This window comes from Arctopsyche grandis, chromosome 1 (assembly GCF_051622035.1).
Source record: "Arctopsyche grandis isolate Sample6627 chromosome 1, ASM5162203v2, whole genome shotgun sequence".
NCBI classification, from domain to species: Eukaryota; Metazoa; Arthropoda; class Insecta; order Trichoptera; family Hydropsychidae; genus Arctopsyche; species Arctopsyche grandis.
This window is the reverse complement of record NC_135355.1, coordinates 1,443,377-1,462,187: the sequence shown is the minus strand read 5'-3', so window position 1 is coordinate 1,462,187 and position 18,811 is coordinate 1,443,377. Positions and strand designations below refer to the sequence as shown.

General features: G+C 35.6%; 3 protein-coding genes across 3 annotated transcripts; all 3 read left to right on the top strand.

The window, feature by feature from the left end:
- The first annotated feature begins 295 nt into the window (after positions 1-295).
- LOC143922505 (uncharacterized) lies at positions 296-5,236 on the top strand. The gene is made up of 2 exons (XM_077445764.1): positions 296-480; positions 556-5,236. The coding sequence occupies exons 1-2, from the start codon at positions 361-363 to the stop codon at positions 2,284-2,286; spliced, it is 1,851 nt and encodes a 616-aa protein (XP_077301890.1). The 5' UTR covers positions 296-360; the 3' UTR covers positions 2,287-5,236.
- Positions 5,237-11,679: 6,443 nt separating this feature from the next.
- On the top strand, positions 11,680-14,281 carry LOC143922498 (uncharacterized). Its single transcript, XM_077445752.1, has 2 exons — positions 11,680-12,264; positions 12,340-14,281. Exons 1-2 carry the CDS (start codon positions 12,145-12,147, stop codon positions 14,155-14,157), a joined length of 1,938 nt encoding a protein of 645 aa, XP_077301878.1. The 5' UTR covers positions 11,680-12,144; the 3' UTR covers positions 14,158-14,281.
- Positions 14,282-16,195: 1,914 nt separating this feature from the next.
- Positions 16,196-18,540, top strand: LOC143913371 (uncharacterized). The gene is made up of 2 exons (XM_077433108.1): positions 16,196-16,374; positions 16,450-18,540. The coding sequence occupies exons 1-2, from the start codon at positions 16,261-16,263 to the stop codon at positions 17,761-17,763; spliced, it is 1,428 nt and encodes a 475-aa protein (XP_077289234.1). The 5' UTR covers positions 16,196-16,260; the 3' UTR covers positions 17,764-18,540.
- The last annotated feature ends 271 nt before the right edge of the window (positions 18,541-18,811 follow it).

Genomic DNA, 18,811 nt, shown 5'->3' with positions numbered 1-18,811 from the left:
GTTTTTTTTATCTATCGAGCGGTAATTGCAATAGAAATGCTTTCGCTATGTAGACATTCGTAACGTGGCTAGCGTTAGTGCAAGCGAGATGGTATGTAGTCCGCAAATGCCAAAAAACTGTAAAAATCGCGCATTTTTTAAGCGCTCATATCTCGTTAACGATCACTATCCAAATAAAATCATTATCATATTCGAATTCAGTGGGTCAAACTTAGTAAAGATTGGTTAGTCGCCAATCTGGTAACTCAAAAACGAGATTTTTTGTTGCTCAGTGTAATTATGGCAACCCTAAACTAGTAACAAATTTAGACCGGGCGAAGCGAGTCGATCTGGTTGTTGTCAGAGTTAAATACAGGGACGATGGAGTGCAGGCTTTGTCTTGGACCAGCTCCGGCCGAATCTTCCGTCTCCATCTTCCAGAGACCAGATCCTCATCCAGAGCGTCTGGAGCAACGCATTCGGACCTGCTGTCAGATTCAGGTCGGTGCTGGTAACAGGTTACAATTATTGTGGACCCAATTGGTCAACTCTTAATCCTACTTCTTTCATCTGCAGGTTAAAAGAGGCGATGGGTTGCCAGACACGGTGTGTCTTTCGTGTAAGACTAATCTGGAATTGTTGATCAGCTTTCGAAAGGCTTGTTTTCGAAACAACGAATCCTCTCGACTGATTAGATTAGGTGATTGCTTGAAGATCGAGCCTGAAGAAGTTTTATTGGAAGATTTAATATGGAACGATGAGCCTTCACAATCGACAATTCATGAGCCTTCACAATCGACAATTCACCGAAAGAATAGTGAAATTTGCTTGAAGCCGTTTCCCATTGAATCTGAACTTATTTTACACAAAAGATCATTTCCTGGAGAAAAGCTATTTCAATGTGATATTTGTTTAAAATCATTTATTCAAAAAAATGGACTTGTGAGACATCTAATAAGTCACACGGGAGGAAAGCCTTACAAGTGTGAAATTTGTCTTAAATCATTTACCCAAAAATATAACCTCGATAAACATAAAAATTTGCATACTGGGATAAGACATACATGTGACATTTGTTTGAAATCATTTTCTCGAAAATCTTACCTTGTGATACATATAAAAGATCATACTTTGATAAAACCACACAAATGTGAAATTTGTCTTAAATCATTTACTCAAATATATAACCTCAATAAACATAAAAAATTGCATACTGGGATAAAACATAAATGTGACATTTGTTTGAAATCATTTTCTCAAAAATCTTACCTCGTGATTCATAAAAAAAATCATACCGAGATAAAACCACACAAATGTGGAATTTGTCTAAAATCATTTAGTCAAAAATGTCACCTTCTTACACATGAAAAATTGCATACTGGGATAAAACCACACAAATGTGAAATTTGTTTCAAATCATTTATTGATAAAAATACACTTAAGAGCCATTTGAGATCTCACATGGGTGAAAAACCTTACAAGTGTGAAATTTGTTTAAAATCATTTACTCAAAAATCTAACCTCGATACACATAAAAATTTGCATACTGGGATAAAACCACATAAATGTGGCATTTGTTTAAAATCATTTTCTCGAAAATCTTACCTCGAGTTACATAAAAAAAATCATACTGAGATAAAACCACACAAATGTGAAATTTGTCTAATATCATTTAATCAAAAATGTCACCTTCTTACACATGAAAAATTGCATACTGGGATAAAACCACACAAATGTGAAATTTGTCTAAAATCATTTACTCAAAAATCTTCCCTTAATGCGCATGAAAAATTGCATACTGGTATAAAACATAAATGTGACATTTGTTTGAAATCATTTTCTCGAAAATCTTACCTTGTGATACATAAAAAAAATCATACTGAGATAAAACCATACAAATGTGAAATTTGTCTAAAATCATTTAGTCAAAAATGTCACCTTCTTACACATGAAAAATTGCATACTGGGATAAAACCACACAAATGTGAAATTTGTCTAAATTCATTTGTTGATAAAAATACAATTAAGATCCATTTGAGATCTCACACGGGCGAAAAACCTTACAAGTGTGAAATTTGTCTAAAATCATTTACTCAAAAATCTTCCCTTAATGCGCATGAAAAATTGCATACTGGGATAAAACCACACAAATGTGAAATTTGTTTAAAATCATTTATTCATAAATGTCACCTTCTAACACATGAAAAATTGCATACTGGGATAAAACCACACAAATGTGAAAATTGTTTAAAATCATTTGTTGATAAAAATACATTTGTGAGACATTTAAGAACTCACACGGGTTAAAAACTTTACAAGTGTGAAATTTGTCTAAAATCATTTACTCAAAATTCTGACCTCGAGAAACATAAAAATTTGCATACTGGGATAAAACCACACAAATGTGAAAATTGTTTAAAATCATTTATTGCAAAAAATACACTTGTAAGACATTTAAGAACTCACACAGGGAAAAGCCCTACAAGTGTGAAATTTGTCTAAAATCATTTACTCAAAAATCTCACCTTGTTATACATGAAAAATTGCATACTGCCATAAAACTACACGAATGTGAAATTTGTTTAAAAGCATAATATATATAAAAACGGACTGTCGCTAAATATATTTGTATATTTGTATGTGACGGACGATCAACCGTCAACCAGTATGGGGAACAAATTTTTTTTTTTTTCATATTTTTCATTTTTTTCATATTTTTCATTTTTTTCATTTTTTCAGTTTTTTCATTTTTTCAGTTTTTTCATTTTCATTTTTTTAGTTTTTTCATTTTTTCAGTTTTTTCATTTTTTTCATTTTTTTATTTTTTTCATTTTTTTCATATTTTTCATTTTTGTGCGTCGGTGGCGTCGGCGGCGCTGGGGCCGAAGGCCCCGGAGCGACGGAGGCATCGGGGGCGCTTTGGGGCAAAGGCGTCGGGGGGTCGGCGATGCACAAAACGTAATTCGTAATTCGTAATCACTTCGTAATTTGTCATTCGTGCATCAATTTCTTTCCGAAACCAGTCGATTCAATATCTTTAACTTTATTTTTATTCAAGTTTCAATTCCTTTTCGAAACCACCCGTTGAAATCAACGGGTCCAACACTAGTTTGTTAATAAAAATAAACTTGTGAGACATTTAAGAACTTACACGGGTAAAAAACCTTACAAGTGTGAAATTTGTTTAAAATCATTTTCTCAAAAATCTCACCACGTGAAACATGAAAAATATATTGGGATACAACCACGCAAATGTGAAATTTGTCTTAAATCATTTACTCAAAAATCTAACCCCGATACACATCAAAATTTGCATACTGAGATAAAACTACACAAATGTGGCATTTGTTTAAAATCATTTTCTCGAAAATCTTACCTCGTGATACATAAAAAAAATCATACTGAGATAAAACCACACAAATGTGAAATTTGTCTAATATAATTTAATCAAAAATGTCACCTTCTTACACATGAAAAATTGCATACTGGGATAAAACCACACAAATGTGAAATTTGTCTAAAATCATTTACTCAAAAATCTTCCCTTAATGCGCATGAAAAATTGCATACTGGGATAAAACCACACAAATGTGAACTTTGTCTTATATCATTTACTCAAAAATCATCCCTTAATGCGCATGAAAAATTGCATACTGGGATAAAACATAAATGTGACATTTGTTTGAAATCATTTTCTCGAAAATCTTACCTTGTGATACATAAAAAAAATCATACTGAGATAAAACCACACAAATGTGAAATTTGTCTAATATCATTTAATCAAAAATGTCACCTTCTTACACATGAAAAATTGCATACTGGGATAAAACCACACAAATGTGAAATTTGTCTAAAATCATTTGTTGATAAAAATACAATTAAGATCCATTTGAGATCTCACACGGGCGAAAAACCTTACAAGTGTGAAATTTGTCTAAAATCATTTACTCAAAAATCTTCCCTTAATGCGCATGAAAAATTGCATACAAATTTGAATTGCATGAAAAATTTGCAAAAATTGCATAAAACATAAATGTGACATTTGTTTGAAATCATTTTCTCGAAAATCTTACCTTGTGATACATAAAAAAAATCATACTGAGATAAAACCACACAAATGTGAAATTTGTCTAAAATCATTTGTTGATAAAAATACACTTAAGATCCATTTGAGATCTCACACAGGTGAAAAACCTTACAAGTGTGAAATTTGTTTAAAATCATTTTCTCGAAAATCTTACCTCGTGATACATGAAAAATTTCATACTGGGATAAAATCACACAATTGTGAAATTTGAATAAAATCATTTACTCAAAATTCTGACCTCGAGAATCATAAAAATTTGCATACTGGGATAGAACTACACAAATGTGAACTTTGTTTAAAATCATTTATTGCAAAAAATACACTTGTAAGACATTTAAGAACTCACACGGGGGAAAAGCCCTACAAGTGTGAAATTTGTCTAAAATCATTTACTCAAAAATCTCACCTTGTTATACATGAAAAATTGCATACTGCCATAAAACTACACAAATGTGAAATTTGTTTAAAATCATTTGTTAATAAAAATAAACTTGTGAGACATTTAAGAACTCACACGGGTAAAAAACCTTGCAAGTGTGAAATTTGTTTAAAATCATTTTCTCAAAAATCTCACCATGTGAAACATGAAAAATATATTGGGATACAACCACGCAAATGTGAAATTTGTCTTAAATCATTTACTCAAAAATCTAACCCCGATACACATCAAAATTTGCATACTGAGATAAAACTACACAAATGTGGCATTTGTTTAAAATCATTTTCTCGAAAATCTTACCTCGTGATACATGAAAATTATCATACTGGGATAAAACCACACAAATGTGAAATTTGTCTAAAATCATTTATTCAGAATTCTGACCTCGAGAAACATAAAAATGTGCATACTGGGATAAAACCACACACATGTGAAATTTGTTGAAAATCATTTTTTGATAAAAATACACTTAAGATCCATTTGAGATCTCACACGGGTGAAAAACCTTACAAGTGTGAAATTTGTCTAAAAATCATTTACTCGAAAATCTCACCTTAATACACATGAAAAATTACATACTGGGATAAATATAAAAAAAATTGTTATTATATAAATATACTGTTAATATTCATACATTTTGGCTGAATTAGCACGTGACATTTACTCTTAGCAGTTTATTTAAATAATTTTAAGATAAATGATCATTGAAAATTAAATACACAGATCTTTTAATTGGCTTTCTTGTTTTATTTATTTTTAGTGGATGAAATTGAGATAATTTTGGTAAACATACTTCCTCCTAAGGGCCGGGCCGCACCGTGCAACTTTGTCGGCCGACTAGTCGCGCGACATGAAAAAATGTATGGAAATGTGTGCGACAAACAAGTTGACGGGTGTGGTATGTCCCACCTGCATGCATCGGTGTGGTTGACGCGACGTGTCGTTCTGAAGTTGCAAAATCACCGATCCCATACACATTGTATGGGGTCACATTTCATCGGGCCGCACCCTGCAACATGTCGGTCTCTCGGGTAATAAAGCCCGACAACGGTTGATATCAGTTGAAGCCATTGGGTCTGGTCGCATGGATTTTATGACCTGAACGACCGACATGCCGGACCCATCAACCAAAAAAACACGTCAACAACCGCACGAGCAATCTACAACATGCCTCTATTGTATGAATGATCAATCTATGCGATTTTTTCTAAATTAATTGCTCAATGTATGAGGTAATTGAACTAAAATTTGATTCAGATATCATTTATTGCACGTAATGAGTTTGTTAAATCTATCGAGTACAATAAACATTAATTTGAAATAACAATGGAATTTGCCGGAGATTGAAGAGACGAAATACAATTAGTTAGAGAAAATTAAAAAAAAAATGTGGTCTACAAATTATGTGGATAATGTAAATAACAGTGTCCTTGTGTATTTAGCAATAGACAGCGGTTTTGGAAGACTTTCGACAAGTGCAACACGTGCATAGAGCTGCTGCAATAAATATTCTGAACAATGATTTCTAAACAGGTCCTGTACTGTATCGTCTTTACTCATTGTATCATATTGAAATCTTTAATATATTGTGGGAATCAGGTCACATTCATCAAAACATTTACTGCGACGCAGAATACATTCCCAAAACCGGTTGAAGCACACCTGCAGCCATTAAACTACATCGAGCGGAACGGCGCCAATCATTCCAGAAAATTCTTCCCCATCGACAAAAGCACATTCCTCGCTTACGCATCAACAACCACTACCACGGGTCAGGCGATACCAGAAACACTATAAAAGGAGGTACAACCCAAACAACGCCAGTCCACCCACAGCAGCAAGCGTCGACACACAGCACCAGACCAGTCGACCCACAGCAGCAAGCGTCGACACACAGCAGCAGACCAGAGACCTTCTGAACATAGCCGAACGCCGAGCCAGCAACACACTGCCGCATCCAGAGACCTTCTGAGCATAGCTGAACGCCGAGCCAGCAACACACGGCCGCAACCAGAGACCTTCTGAACATAGCCGAACAACGAGCCAGCAACACACTGCCGCATCCAGAGACCTTCTGAACATAGCCGAACGACGAGCCAGCAACACACTGCCGCATCCAGAGACCTTCTGAACATAGCCGAACAACGAGCCAGCAACACACTGCCGCATCCAGAGACCTTCTGAACATAGCCGAACGACGAGCCAGCAACACACTGCCGCATCCAGAGACCTTCTGAACATAGCCGAACAACGAGCCAGCAACACACTGCCGCATCCAGAGACCTTCTGAACATAGCCGAACGACGAGCCAGCAACACACTGCTGCATCCAGAGACCTTCTGAACATAGCCGAATGCCGAGCCAGCGACACTACCATATCCAGAGACCGATGAACGACATACTTTTGCCCAAATATAATACCTTTGTACAATAATTAGGCAAACAATAAAACTTTATTAAAACAAGCACAACAGTGTTTCGTTAGGCTGGGATACGGTCAACACATACCTACCCCGCCTACAATATATTATTTTAAATGAACAGGGTGTGCCTGTGTCGTGTAAAATTAATATTTGAAATAATAGAGATGTTAAACAGCCTAATAAATTACAATAGATAATACTGAACGGTTAGTAAGTCTATTTCGATTTGCTTACAACGACAATAAAGCACGAGTCCAACTTCTTCTACGTCCATCAGTGAGTCTACAAATTACATATGTGTATAATATAAATAACTAGCTGTATTACCCGGCTTCGCTCAGTATTTATAATATAAACCGTTTAAACATGACTATTTTAATAGTAAACATTTAATTTAAAAAAAAAAAAAAAATTTAAATTAAAAAAAAAATCAAATTTTTTTTTTTAAAAATTCAAAAAATTAAAAAAAAAATGCCTTTTAGGGCTTCGCCCCTCCGCGCCCGCATGATTGAATGCCGTCTAGGGCTTCGCCCCCCTTAGTTAATGCCTTTTAGGGCTTCGCCCCTCCGCGCCCCCGTGATTAAATGCCGTCTAGGGCTTCGCCCCCCTTAGTTAATGCCGTTTAGGGCTTCGCCCCCCTTAGTTAATGCCTTTTAGGGATTCGCCCCTCCGCGCCCCCATGATTAAATGCCATCTAAGGCTTCGCCCCCATGATCAGTTGCCTTTTTGGGTTTCGCCCCTCCGCGCCCCCATGATTAATTGCCGTCTAGGGCTTCGCCCCCCTTAGTTTATGCCTTTTAGGGCTTCGCCCCTCCGCGCCCCCATTATTTAATGCCGTCTAGGGCTTCGCCCCCCTTAGTAAATGCCTATTAGGGCTTCGCCACTCCGCGCCCCCATGATTAAATGCCATCTAGGGCTTCGCCCCCATGATCAGTTGCCGATAAGGGCTTCGCCCCTCCACGTCCCCATGGTTAATTGCCGTCTAGGGCTTCGCCCCCCTTAGTTTATGCCTTTTAGGGCTTCGCCCCTCCGCGCTCCCATGATAAATTGCCGTCTAGGGCTTCGCCCTCATGATCAGTTGCCGTTAAGGGCTTCGTGGCCTTACGACCCGATCTGGCCGATGTTTTTGGTGCTGGCCACCCTGGTCAGCGCACAGGATTCGTCGCCAACGGTCGCCGCATAAACATTGGTGCTTAGGCGGCCCGCGTCCTCGACACCGAGTCCCGTTCAGCTCGGCCTGATCGGCACACGATACTGGGAGTACAGCTTCAGTATACGTTCGGTGAGAAGTGAGGAAACCCTGGTCTCTCTTCGTCCAAGTGAGACCAGCCACGAGTTAGGGTTTGACATAACCTCAACCCTAGCACGCGTGGTTCTTTGTTTACTCTCCCCCTCTTCCCCCCTGCTTGATCTCTGTTTATAATTTATATAAAATACAGTTTCAATAAAACAGACTTACAACCTGTTGCTATTATATAATCTCCCGCCACTTTCCCAACATCGCGCTTTACATTAAGCACACTGTACGAGACGCAGAGCCGACATCAGCAGAGACCAGACCACCGACGACGAAGGAAGACACCGTGAGGAAGCCAGCCTGGCCGACGATCTACCACCGAGCTATACACAACACGACATCAGGTGGCTCTCGATTGAGAACCCCTGGCGTCCGTACACTCTTTGAAAACACTATCCAGAACTAACGGAAAATCAGTGGTGGATCCAAAAAAATTATTTCATGGTAGACGTCACGTCTCGTCTAAATCAGCTTAATTGTAAACCACAGGGGATGGAAAAACATTTTTTTCGATGTTAGAATGAGTTATTTCATTCGAAAACAAATTATCCCCTTTTGATCGAAGATTTTGAAAGAAACTTTGATTCACTTTCCAAGCCTGCTGAAACATTGCCAAGAAAATATTGTCCCTGAATTCAGTATATCTCTCGACGTAACGTCAATTACTAGTTGCATACTATCACTTTACTAAAACTATCTACGAAACCCAGAGGCCATTCATTTAACTGACGTGTATTTTTCATGTTGGTGTAAGTGTGTCTATTTGATACTCTGATGCGCCTTTATAATTTTTACACTTTTGTTATTTTTTTTCTCTCTGAATGATGTATTATTTTCCTTTTGTTACTTTTTTTTTATTATTTTATTTTACCATGTTTTCTGCTTTTGCTTTTTTCCTTTATTTACAGTTTACTTGTTTTTATATCTTTTTCAAATGTAGGCCATTGTGGCGCATTAGGTTCTTCCTGTAATGCCACAATGGTCCAAAACTATTAAATAAATAAATAAATAACATACTAGTGTTGTACCCGATGAAATATCATCGCATGGGTGTTGACCAATTAAGTTATTAAATAATAAAAAAAATAAAAGCGATGTGTCGGTTCTGTGTTCGATCCGCACGCGGTCCAATTTTTTTAACAATACCTTTTAAATATATTTAATTTAATGTTTATATTTAATTGTTTAATATTAAAAATGAATGTTAAAATCTACCTACCTACCAACACATAAACAATAAAAGAAACACCAATAGAAAAAAATAATTAATTGATCAATATTATAAACAAATTTTCAATAGATGGCGGTAAAGACTTAGCGCCGTCTATAGGCCCAGACAAAAACATTGGTAGCAAACAGAATATGAAATTAAAAAAAAAAATTATGCACAGTAAATACAATTATTTATTATGTTTTCAACACATTATACATAGGGTTGCCATAATTGTCAAGCATTGATACGGGACATTTAAGTGCTACATAAATAAAACATGGAAAAGTAGGTAGGTAATAGTTAATTTTAAAAAATTAGTCTTTTTTAGCCCAATCGTGTTTTAACGATGATTTAACTTTTATAATTAAATCATTTTCCTCTTTTGCACGATGATAAAATTGGGCGTAAGTCATTTTAAAATAATACTGGCAAACCAAAATTGCCTAAACTGTCTCAACTGCCAGCTTATTTCTTTCATCCGACCATTGTGTTGACATCAGGGAAAATATTCTCTCCACATTGACATTGTGGGCTGGAATGGCAAATATATTGTGGCGGCTCGCTATACGACATGGTCGAGTTTGGTTACCTTCCTGCGAGTGGGGACCAACTCGGCTGGGTTCGGAGAGCGGCTACTCACTCTACCTTCAGCTGTCATAAATAAAACACGTGCATTAACATGCCAGTCGTCCCATTCGTTCATTCCCCATAATATACTCACATAATTTTATTAAACATGACTTCTGTTCAATTTGCTTGGTATCTCTTCAAAAACTTCAGCCATTTCTCTTCCACACTCAATTTCAGCGTTGTCTCCCAGTTTTAGTTGGTATTATTTTTATTTAAATAATCTTTTAAATATACGAACTGGTTGAAAAGAAGCTCATTGTTTCCAACATCGGTGTTCCTTACTTGCAAATATTCAACTTGCAATTATATTGGTTCGTTCTATTTCCTCCCATTCAGGAACTTGCTTGAGAGTCATCCAAACGAAAGCATTAAATTTTTTGAATGGTTGGAACCACTTACACTGTTCGACAAATGACGACTTTTAAAATGTTTCAGAGACGGGATATGACTTTTCTTATAGATCTATGCCCAGTGAACACGAATCTGGTAATAAAAAGTGTTGATTGGCTCGAGATTCGGAGATATATGTGTTTTTTTAAATCGCGCGATTTTTCGATATCTTGGTGTTGTTCGGTCGATTTCTCAAAATCTGTTAATTTTCTGTTCAAAATGAATATTGGAATCTAGAGTCGAGTATTTTATCTTTCATTTGTAGTACTTTTCAGCTTTCAAATCTCTCTAAGTAGTCGTCCAGTTCAAATCAAAAGTCAAAATTACGTATTTTCACTTGTGATTTTTTCCCACTGTTAATACTATATTATATTGAGTATTTTCTATTGAAACATGTTTATTAGGATAGTGTTCTGGCCACACTATTTTTTGATTTCGTTTAAAAGGGTTAATTGGATGTGTGGTGAATTTTAAACCGGTAAAATTGTGACCAAAAACTTCGTATTAGTAGAGCACAAATTTGTGTTGTGTGCGCTGCATCATGTGCGTCATTGTTTACAACGATATAGTGGTCACAAACTTTTTTCAATGTGTTTTTAAATAATTTTGTAATGAAATAATATGAATCTCTCGAGCATATGTCGTTTTGTCTCTTCTAATAAAGACTTTACTACCAGGACTGTGATGTTTGATTTTTTTAATTTGAGATTCAAATGTATTGAGCTGTGAATTCAAGAAGCAAAAATAAGCTTCATTCATTGGATTATCAAAAAATTTTTTAAGGGCTTTTGGTGGTCTGTATTCGTTAACGAAAACATCTTTTAATGGCTGCCACAGATTCAATAATCTTTCAATTGCAGGTAAAAGTGAAAAACACCTGGTCCCAACGTAGGATAATAAGTTTTGGTAGGCAACACCAACATATTCACAAAAGTCTTTGGGTTTTTCAGTCCTCACTGTGTAAATGTTAAAGTACTTTGATTTTGATTTTTAAATGCTTTTTATTATTTCTTGAATATCTTGACGACTATTGATTCAACATCGACAGTCAATGTGTTATGAAACACGTGTGCTGGACATCCTATGCCTTCAATATCTCTTTCCAATTCAGAATTCAGTCTAAAAAACACATTATTTCTATAAGATATAAGTACTTGAATATCTTGACGACTATTGATCAGTGCCGGTTATAGATCGTTAATTACATAAAGAAGCCAATTTAAGTAATTTGGATTGCTGTCCATCTTTTTCATTGAAGCATTGAATTACCAAGGGAAAAATCTTTTCAGCATTGTGGTTACTGGCATCTGTAGCTATTCCAAAAAATGATGCCTCGTTGAAATCTTTTATGCATTGTAGTATACTGCAAGGGGCGAGTATATTTTTCACAATTGCTGTGGCCTTAGTTCTGGCTGTAGTTTGTTTCGTGGCTACTTTTGAGTCAGCATACATCAATGCATTCATTGCATCAACGTATTTTTTTAAACGCTCACATCTCGTAAACGATCACTAACCAACTAAAATCATTATCATATTCGAATTCAGTGGGTCAAACTTAGTAAAGATTGTAACTCAAAAACGAGATTTTTGTTGCTCAGTGTAATAGTGGCAACCCTAAACTAGTAATAAATTTAGACCAGGCGAAGCGAGTTGATCTGCTTGTTGTCAGAGTTAAATACAGGGACGATGGAGTGCAGACTTTGTCTTGGACCAGTTCCGGCCGAATCTTCCGTCTCCATCTTCCAGAGACCAGATCCTCATCCAGAGCGTCTGGAGCAACGCATTCGGACCTGCTGTCAGATTCAGGTCGGTGCTGGTAACAGGTTACAATTATTGTGGACCCAATTGGTCAACTCTTAATCCTACTTCTTTCATCTGCAGGTTAAAAGAGGCGATGGGTTGCCAGACACGGTGTGTCTTTCGTGTAAGACTAATCTGGAATTGTTGATCAGCTTTCGAAAGGCTTGTTTTCGAAACAACGAATCCTCTCGACTGAGGTTAGGTGATTGCTTGAAGATCGAGCCTGAAGAAGTTTTATTGGAAGATTTAATATGGAACGATGAGCCTTCACAATCGACAATTCACCAAAAGAATAGTGACATTTACTTGAAGCCGTTTCCCATTGAATCTGAACTTATTTTACACAAAAGATCACTTCCTGGAGAAAAGCTATTTCAATGTGATATTTGTTTGAAATCATTTATTCAAAAAAATAGACTTGCGAGACATTTAATAACTCACACGGGAGGAAAGCCTTACAAGTGTGAACTTTGTCTTAGTTCATTTACTGAAAAATCTAATCTCAATAAACATAAAAAATTGCATACTGGGATAAAACATAAATGTGACATTTGTTTGAAATCATTTTCTCGAAAATCTTACCTTGTGATACATAAAAAAAATCATACTGAGATAAAACCACACAAATGTGAAATTTGTCTAAAATCATTTAGTCGAAAATGTCACCTTCTTACACATGAAAAATTGCATACTGGGATTAAACCACACAAATGTGAAATTTGTCTAAAATCATTTGTTGATAAAAATACACTTAAGATCCATTTGAGATCTCACACGGGCGAAAAGCCTTACAAGTGTGAAATTTGTCTAAAATCATTTACTCAAAAATCTTCCCTTAATGCGCATGAAAAATTGCATACTGGGATAAAACCACACAAATGTGAAATTTGTTTAAAATCATTTGCTCATAAAAATGAACTTGTGAAACATTTAAGAACTCACACGGGTGAAAAACCTTACAAGTGTGAAATTTGTTTAAAATCATTTTCTCGAAAATCTTACCTCGTGATACATGAAAAATTTCATACTGGGATAAAATCACACAATTGTGAAATTTGTCTAAAATCATTTACTCAAAATTCTGACCTCGAGAAACATAAAAATTTGCATACTGGGATAAAACTACACAAATGTGAACTTTGTTTAAAATCATTTATTGCAAAAAATACACTTGTAAGACATTTAAGAACTCACACGGGGGAAAAGCCCTACAAGTGTGAAATTTGTCTAAAATCATTTACTCAAAAATCTCACCTTGTTATACATGAAAAATTGCATACTGCCATAAAACTACACAAATGTGAAATTTGTTTAAAATCATTTGTTAATAAAAATAAACTTGTGAGGCATTTAAGAACTCACACGGGTAAAAAACCTTGCAAGTGTGAAATTTGTTTAAAATCATTTTCTCAAAAATCTCACCATGTGAAACATGAAAAATATATTGGGATACAACCACGCAAATGTGAAATTTGTCTTAAATCATTTACTCAAAAATCTAACCCCGATACACATCAAAATTTGCATACTGAGATAAAACTACACAAATGTGGCATTTGTTTAAAATCATTTTCTCGAAAATCTTACCTTGTGATACATGAAAATTATCATACTGGGATAAAACCACACAAATGTGAAATTTGTCTAAAATCATTTACTCAGAATTCTGACCTCGAGAAACATAAAAATGTGCATACTGGGATAAAACCACACACATGTGAAATTTGTTTAAAATCATTTGTTGAAAAAAATAAACTTGTGAGACATTTAATAACTCACACGGGTGAAAAACCTTACAAGTGTGAAATTTGTCTAAAATCATTTACTCGAAAATCTCACCTTAATACACATGAAAAATTGCATACTGGGATAAATATAAAAAAAATTGTTATTATATAAATATACTGTTAATATTCATACATTTTGGCTGAATTGGCACCTGACATTTACTCATTGCAGTTTATTTAAATAATTTTAAGAGAAATGATAATTGAAAATTAAATACACAGATCTATTAATTGGCTTTCTTGTTTTATTTATTTTAGTGGATGAAATTGAGATAATTTTGGTAAACATACTTCCTCCTAAGGGCCGGGCCGCACCGTGCAACTTTGTCGGCCGACTAGTCGCGCGACACGAAAAAATGTATGGAAATGTGTGCGACAAACAAGTTGACGGTTGTGGTATGTCCCATCTACCTGCATGCATCGGTGTGGTTGACGCGACGTGTCGTTCTGAAGTTGCAAAATCACCGATCCCATACACATTGTATGGGGTCACATTTCATCGGGCCGCACCCTGCAACACGTCGGTCTCTCAGGTAATAAAGCCCGACAACGGTTGATATCAGTTGAAGCCATTGGGTCTGGTCGCATGGATTTTATGACTCCATACAAAAAAAACACGTCTACAACCGCACGAGCAATCTACAACATGCCTCTATTTTATGAATGATCAATCTATGAGATTATTTCTCAATTACTTGCTTAATGTATGAGGTAATTGAACTAAAATTTGATTCAGATATCATTTATTGCACGTAATGAGTTTGTTAAATCTATCGAGTACAATAAACATTAATTTGAAATAACAATGGAATTTGCCGGAGATTGAGGAAGAAGAGACGAAATACAATTAGTTAGAGAAAATTAAAAAAAAAGTGGTCTACAAATTATGTGGATAATGTAAATAACAGTGTTCTTGTGTATTTAGCAATAGACAGCGGTTTTGGAGGACTTTCGACACGCGCAACACTTGCATAGAGCTGCTGCAATTAATCTTCTGAAAAATAATTTCTAAACAGGTCCTGTACTGTATCGTCTTTACTCATTGTATCATATTGAAATCTCTAATATATGTTATTTTAAATAGACAGGGTGTGCCTGTGTCGTGAAAAAAAAATATTTGTAATAATAGAGATGTTAAACACCCTAATAAATTACAATAGATAACACTGAACGGCAAGTAAGACTTTTTCGACTTGCTTACGACGACAATAAAGCATGAGTCCAACTTCTTCTACGTCCATCTTGAAAATGAGCTGAATCTTGGTCGCTTTTGCTCTCTATAGTTAGTCTACAAATTACATATGTGTATAATATAAATAACTAGTGTTGGGCCCGTTGATTTCAACGGGTGGTTGAAACTCGAATAAAAAAAAAGTTAAAGATATTGAATCGCCTGGTTTCGGAAAGAAATTGATTCACGAATTAGAATTGATTACGAATTACGTTTTGTGCATCGTCGACGCCCCGACGCCTTTGCCCCCAGCGCCCCCGATGCCTCCGGCACCCCGGGGCCTTCGCCCCCAGTGCCTCCGTCTTGTTTGATTTTTCTATTTTTTTAATTTGAGATTCAAATGTATTGAGCTGTAAATGCAAGAAGCAAAAAGAAGCTTCCCTCATTGGATCATCAAAAAAATCTTTAAGGGCTTTTGGTGGTCTGTCTTCGTTAACGAATATCTTGACGACTATTGATCAGTGCCGGTTATAGATCGTTAATTACATAAAGAAGCCAATTTAAGTAATTTGGATTGCTGTCCATCTTTTTCATTGAAGCATTGAATTACCAAGGGAAAAATCTTTTCAGCATTGTGGTTACTGGCATCTGTAGCTATTCCAAAAAATGATGCCTCATTTAAATCTTTTATGCATTGTTGTACACTGCAAGGGGCGAGTATATTTTTCACGATTGCTGTGGCCTTAGTTCTGGCTGTAGTTTGTTTCTTGGCTACTTTTGAGTCAGCATACATCAATGCATTCATAGCATCAACGCATTTTTTAAACGCTCTCATCTCGTAAACGATCACTAACCAACTAAAATCATTATCATATTCGAATTCAGTGGGTCAAACTTAGTAAAGATTGGTTAGTCGCCAATCTGGTAACTCAAAAACGAGATTTTTGTTGCTAAGGTGTAATTATGGCAACCCTAAACTAGTGACAAATTTAGACCAGGCGAAGCGAGTCGGTCTGGTTGTTGTCAGAGTTAAATACAGGGACGATGGAGTGCAGGCTTTGTCTTGGACCAGCTCCGGCCGAGTCTTCCGTCTCTATCTTCGGCGATCCTCATCCAGAGCGTCTGGATCAACGCATTCGGACCTGCTGTCAGATTCAGGTCGGTGCTGGTAACAGGTTACAATTATTGTGGACCCAATTGGTCAACTCTTAATCCTACTTCTTTCATCTGCAGGTTAAAAGAGGCGATGGGTTGCCAGACACGGTTTGTCTTTCGTGTAAGACTAATATGGAATTGTTGATCAGCTTTCGAAAGGCTTGTTTTCGAAACAACGAATCCTCTCGACTGAGGTTAGGTGATTGCTTTAAGATCGAGCCTGAAGAAGTTTTATTGGAAGATTTGATATGGAACGATGAGCCTTCACAATCGACAATTCACCAAAAGAATAGTGAAATTTACTTGAAGCCGTTTCCCATTGAATCTGAACTTATTTTACACAAAAGATCACTTCCTGGAGAAAAGCTATTTCAATGTGATATTTGTTTGAAATCATTTATTCAAAAAAATAGACTTGCGAGACATTTAATAACTCACACGGGAGGAAAGCCTTACAAGTGTGAAATTTGTCTTATATCATTTACTCAAAAATATAACCTCAATAAACATAAAAAATTGCATACTGGGATAAGACATAAATGTGACATTTGTTTGAAATCATTTTCTCGAGAATCTTACCTCGTGATTCATAAAAAAAATCATTCTGAGATAAAACCACACAAATGTGAAATTTGTCTAATATCATTTAGTCAAAAATGTCACCTTCTTACACATGAAAAAGTGCATACTGGGATAAAACCACACAAATGTGAAATTTGTCTTGAATCATTTACTCATAAATATAACCTCGATAAACATAAATATTTGCATACTGGGATAAAACCACACAAATGTGAAATTTGTTTAAAATCATTTATTAGAAAAAATACACTTACGATCCATTTGAGATCTCACATGAGTGAAAAACCTTTCAAGTGTGAAATCTGTTTAAAATCATTTTCACAAAAACAACAACTTTTGAATCATGAAAAATATCATAATGGGATAAAACCACACAAATGTGAACTTTGTCTTAGATCATTTACTGAAAAATCTAACCTCAATAAACATAAAAAATTGCATACTGGGATTAAACATAAATGTGACATTTGTTTGAAATCATTTTCTCAAAAATCTTACCTCGTGATTCATAAAAAAAATCATACTGAGATAAATCCACACAAATGTGAAATTTGTCTAAAATCATTTAGTCGAAAATGTCACCTTCTTACACATGAAAAATGGCATACTGGGATAAAACCAAACAAATGTGAAATTTGTTTAAAATCATTTTTTGATAAAAATACACTTAAGATCCATTTGAGATCTCACACGGGTGAAAAACCTTACAAGTGTGAAATTTGTCTAAAATCATTTACTCGAAAATCTCACCTTAATACACATGAAAAATTACATACTGGGATAAATATAAAAAAAATTGTTATTATATAAATATACTGTTAATATTCATACATTTTGGCTGAATTGGCACCTGACATTTACTCATTGCAGTTTATTTAAATAATTTTAAGAGAAATGATAATTGAAAATTAAATACACAGATCTTTTAATTGGCTTTCTTGTTTTATTTATTTTTAGTGGATGAAATTGAGATAATTTTGGTAAACATACTTCCTCCTAAGGGCCGGGCCGCACCGTGCAACTTTGTCGGCCGACTAGTCGCGCGACATGAAAAAATGTATGGAAATGTGTGCGACAAACAAGTTGACGGGTGTGGTATGTCCCATCTACCTGCATGCATCGGTGTGGTTGACGCGACGTGTCGTTCTGAAGTTGCAAAATCACCGATCCCATACACATTGTATGGGGTCACATTTCATCGGGCCGCACCCTGCAACATGTCGGTCTCTCGGGTAATAAAGCCCGACAACGGTTGATATCAGTTGAAGCCATTGGGTCTGGTCGCATGGATTTTATGACCTGAACGACCGACATGCCGGACCCATCAACAAAACTCCATACAAAAAGAACACGTCAACAACCGCACGAGCAATCTACAACATGCCTCTATTGTATGAATGATCAATCTAAGAGATAATTTCTCAATTAATTGCTCAATGTATGAGGTAATTGAACTAAAATTTGATTCAGATATCATTTATTGCACGTAATGAGCTTGTTAAATCTATCGAGTATAATAAACATTAATTTGAAATAACAATGGAATTTGCCGGAGATTGAGGAAGAAGAGACGAAATACAATTAGAGAAAATTTAAAAAAAATGTGGTCTACAAATTATGTGGATAATGTAAATTTATTTATTTATTTATTTATATATATTTTAGCTATCAAGCTAATTTAAAAATACATCTTAATTATTATACTTAACTCTAAAATTTATAATTAACTTATATGTACTGTCCCTCACAAAGGTGTCTCTTTGCACCTCGCAGGAATGCATCCATGTTTTTAGCAGACCTGACGCACTCAGGGAGGGCATTATACATGAGCACACCCCTGTGAAAAACACCCCCAGCC

Excerpts from the sequence above, each read along its gene's own strand:
- LOC143922498 (XM_077445752.1), top strand. The coding sequence starts at position 12,145 with ATGGAGTGCAGACTTTGTCTTGGACCAGTTCCGGCCGAATCTTCCGTC. Across the intron at positions 12,265-12,339 it reads GGACCTGCTGTCAGATTCAG|GTTAAAAGAGGCGATGGGTT; the intron begins GTCGGTGCTGGT and ends TTTCATCTGCAG.
- LOC143913371 (XM_077433108.1), top strand. The coding sequence starts at position 16,261 with ATGGAGTGCAGGCTTTGTCTTGGACCAGCTCCGGCCGAGTCTTCCGTC. Across the intron at positions 16,375-16,449 it reads GGACCTGCTGTCAGATTCAG|GTTAAAAGAGGCGATGGGTT; the intron begins GTCGGTGCTGGT and ends TTTCATCTGCAG.
- LOC143922505 (XM_077445764.1), top strand. The coding sequence starts at position 361 with ATGGAGTGCAGGCTTTGTCTTGGACCAGCTCCGGCCGAATCTTCCGTC. Across the intron at positions 481-555 it reads GGACCTGCTGTCAGATTCAG|GTTAAAAGAGGCGATGGGTT; the intron begins GTCGGTGCTGGT and ends TTTCATCTGCAG.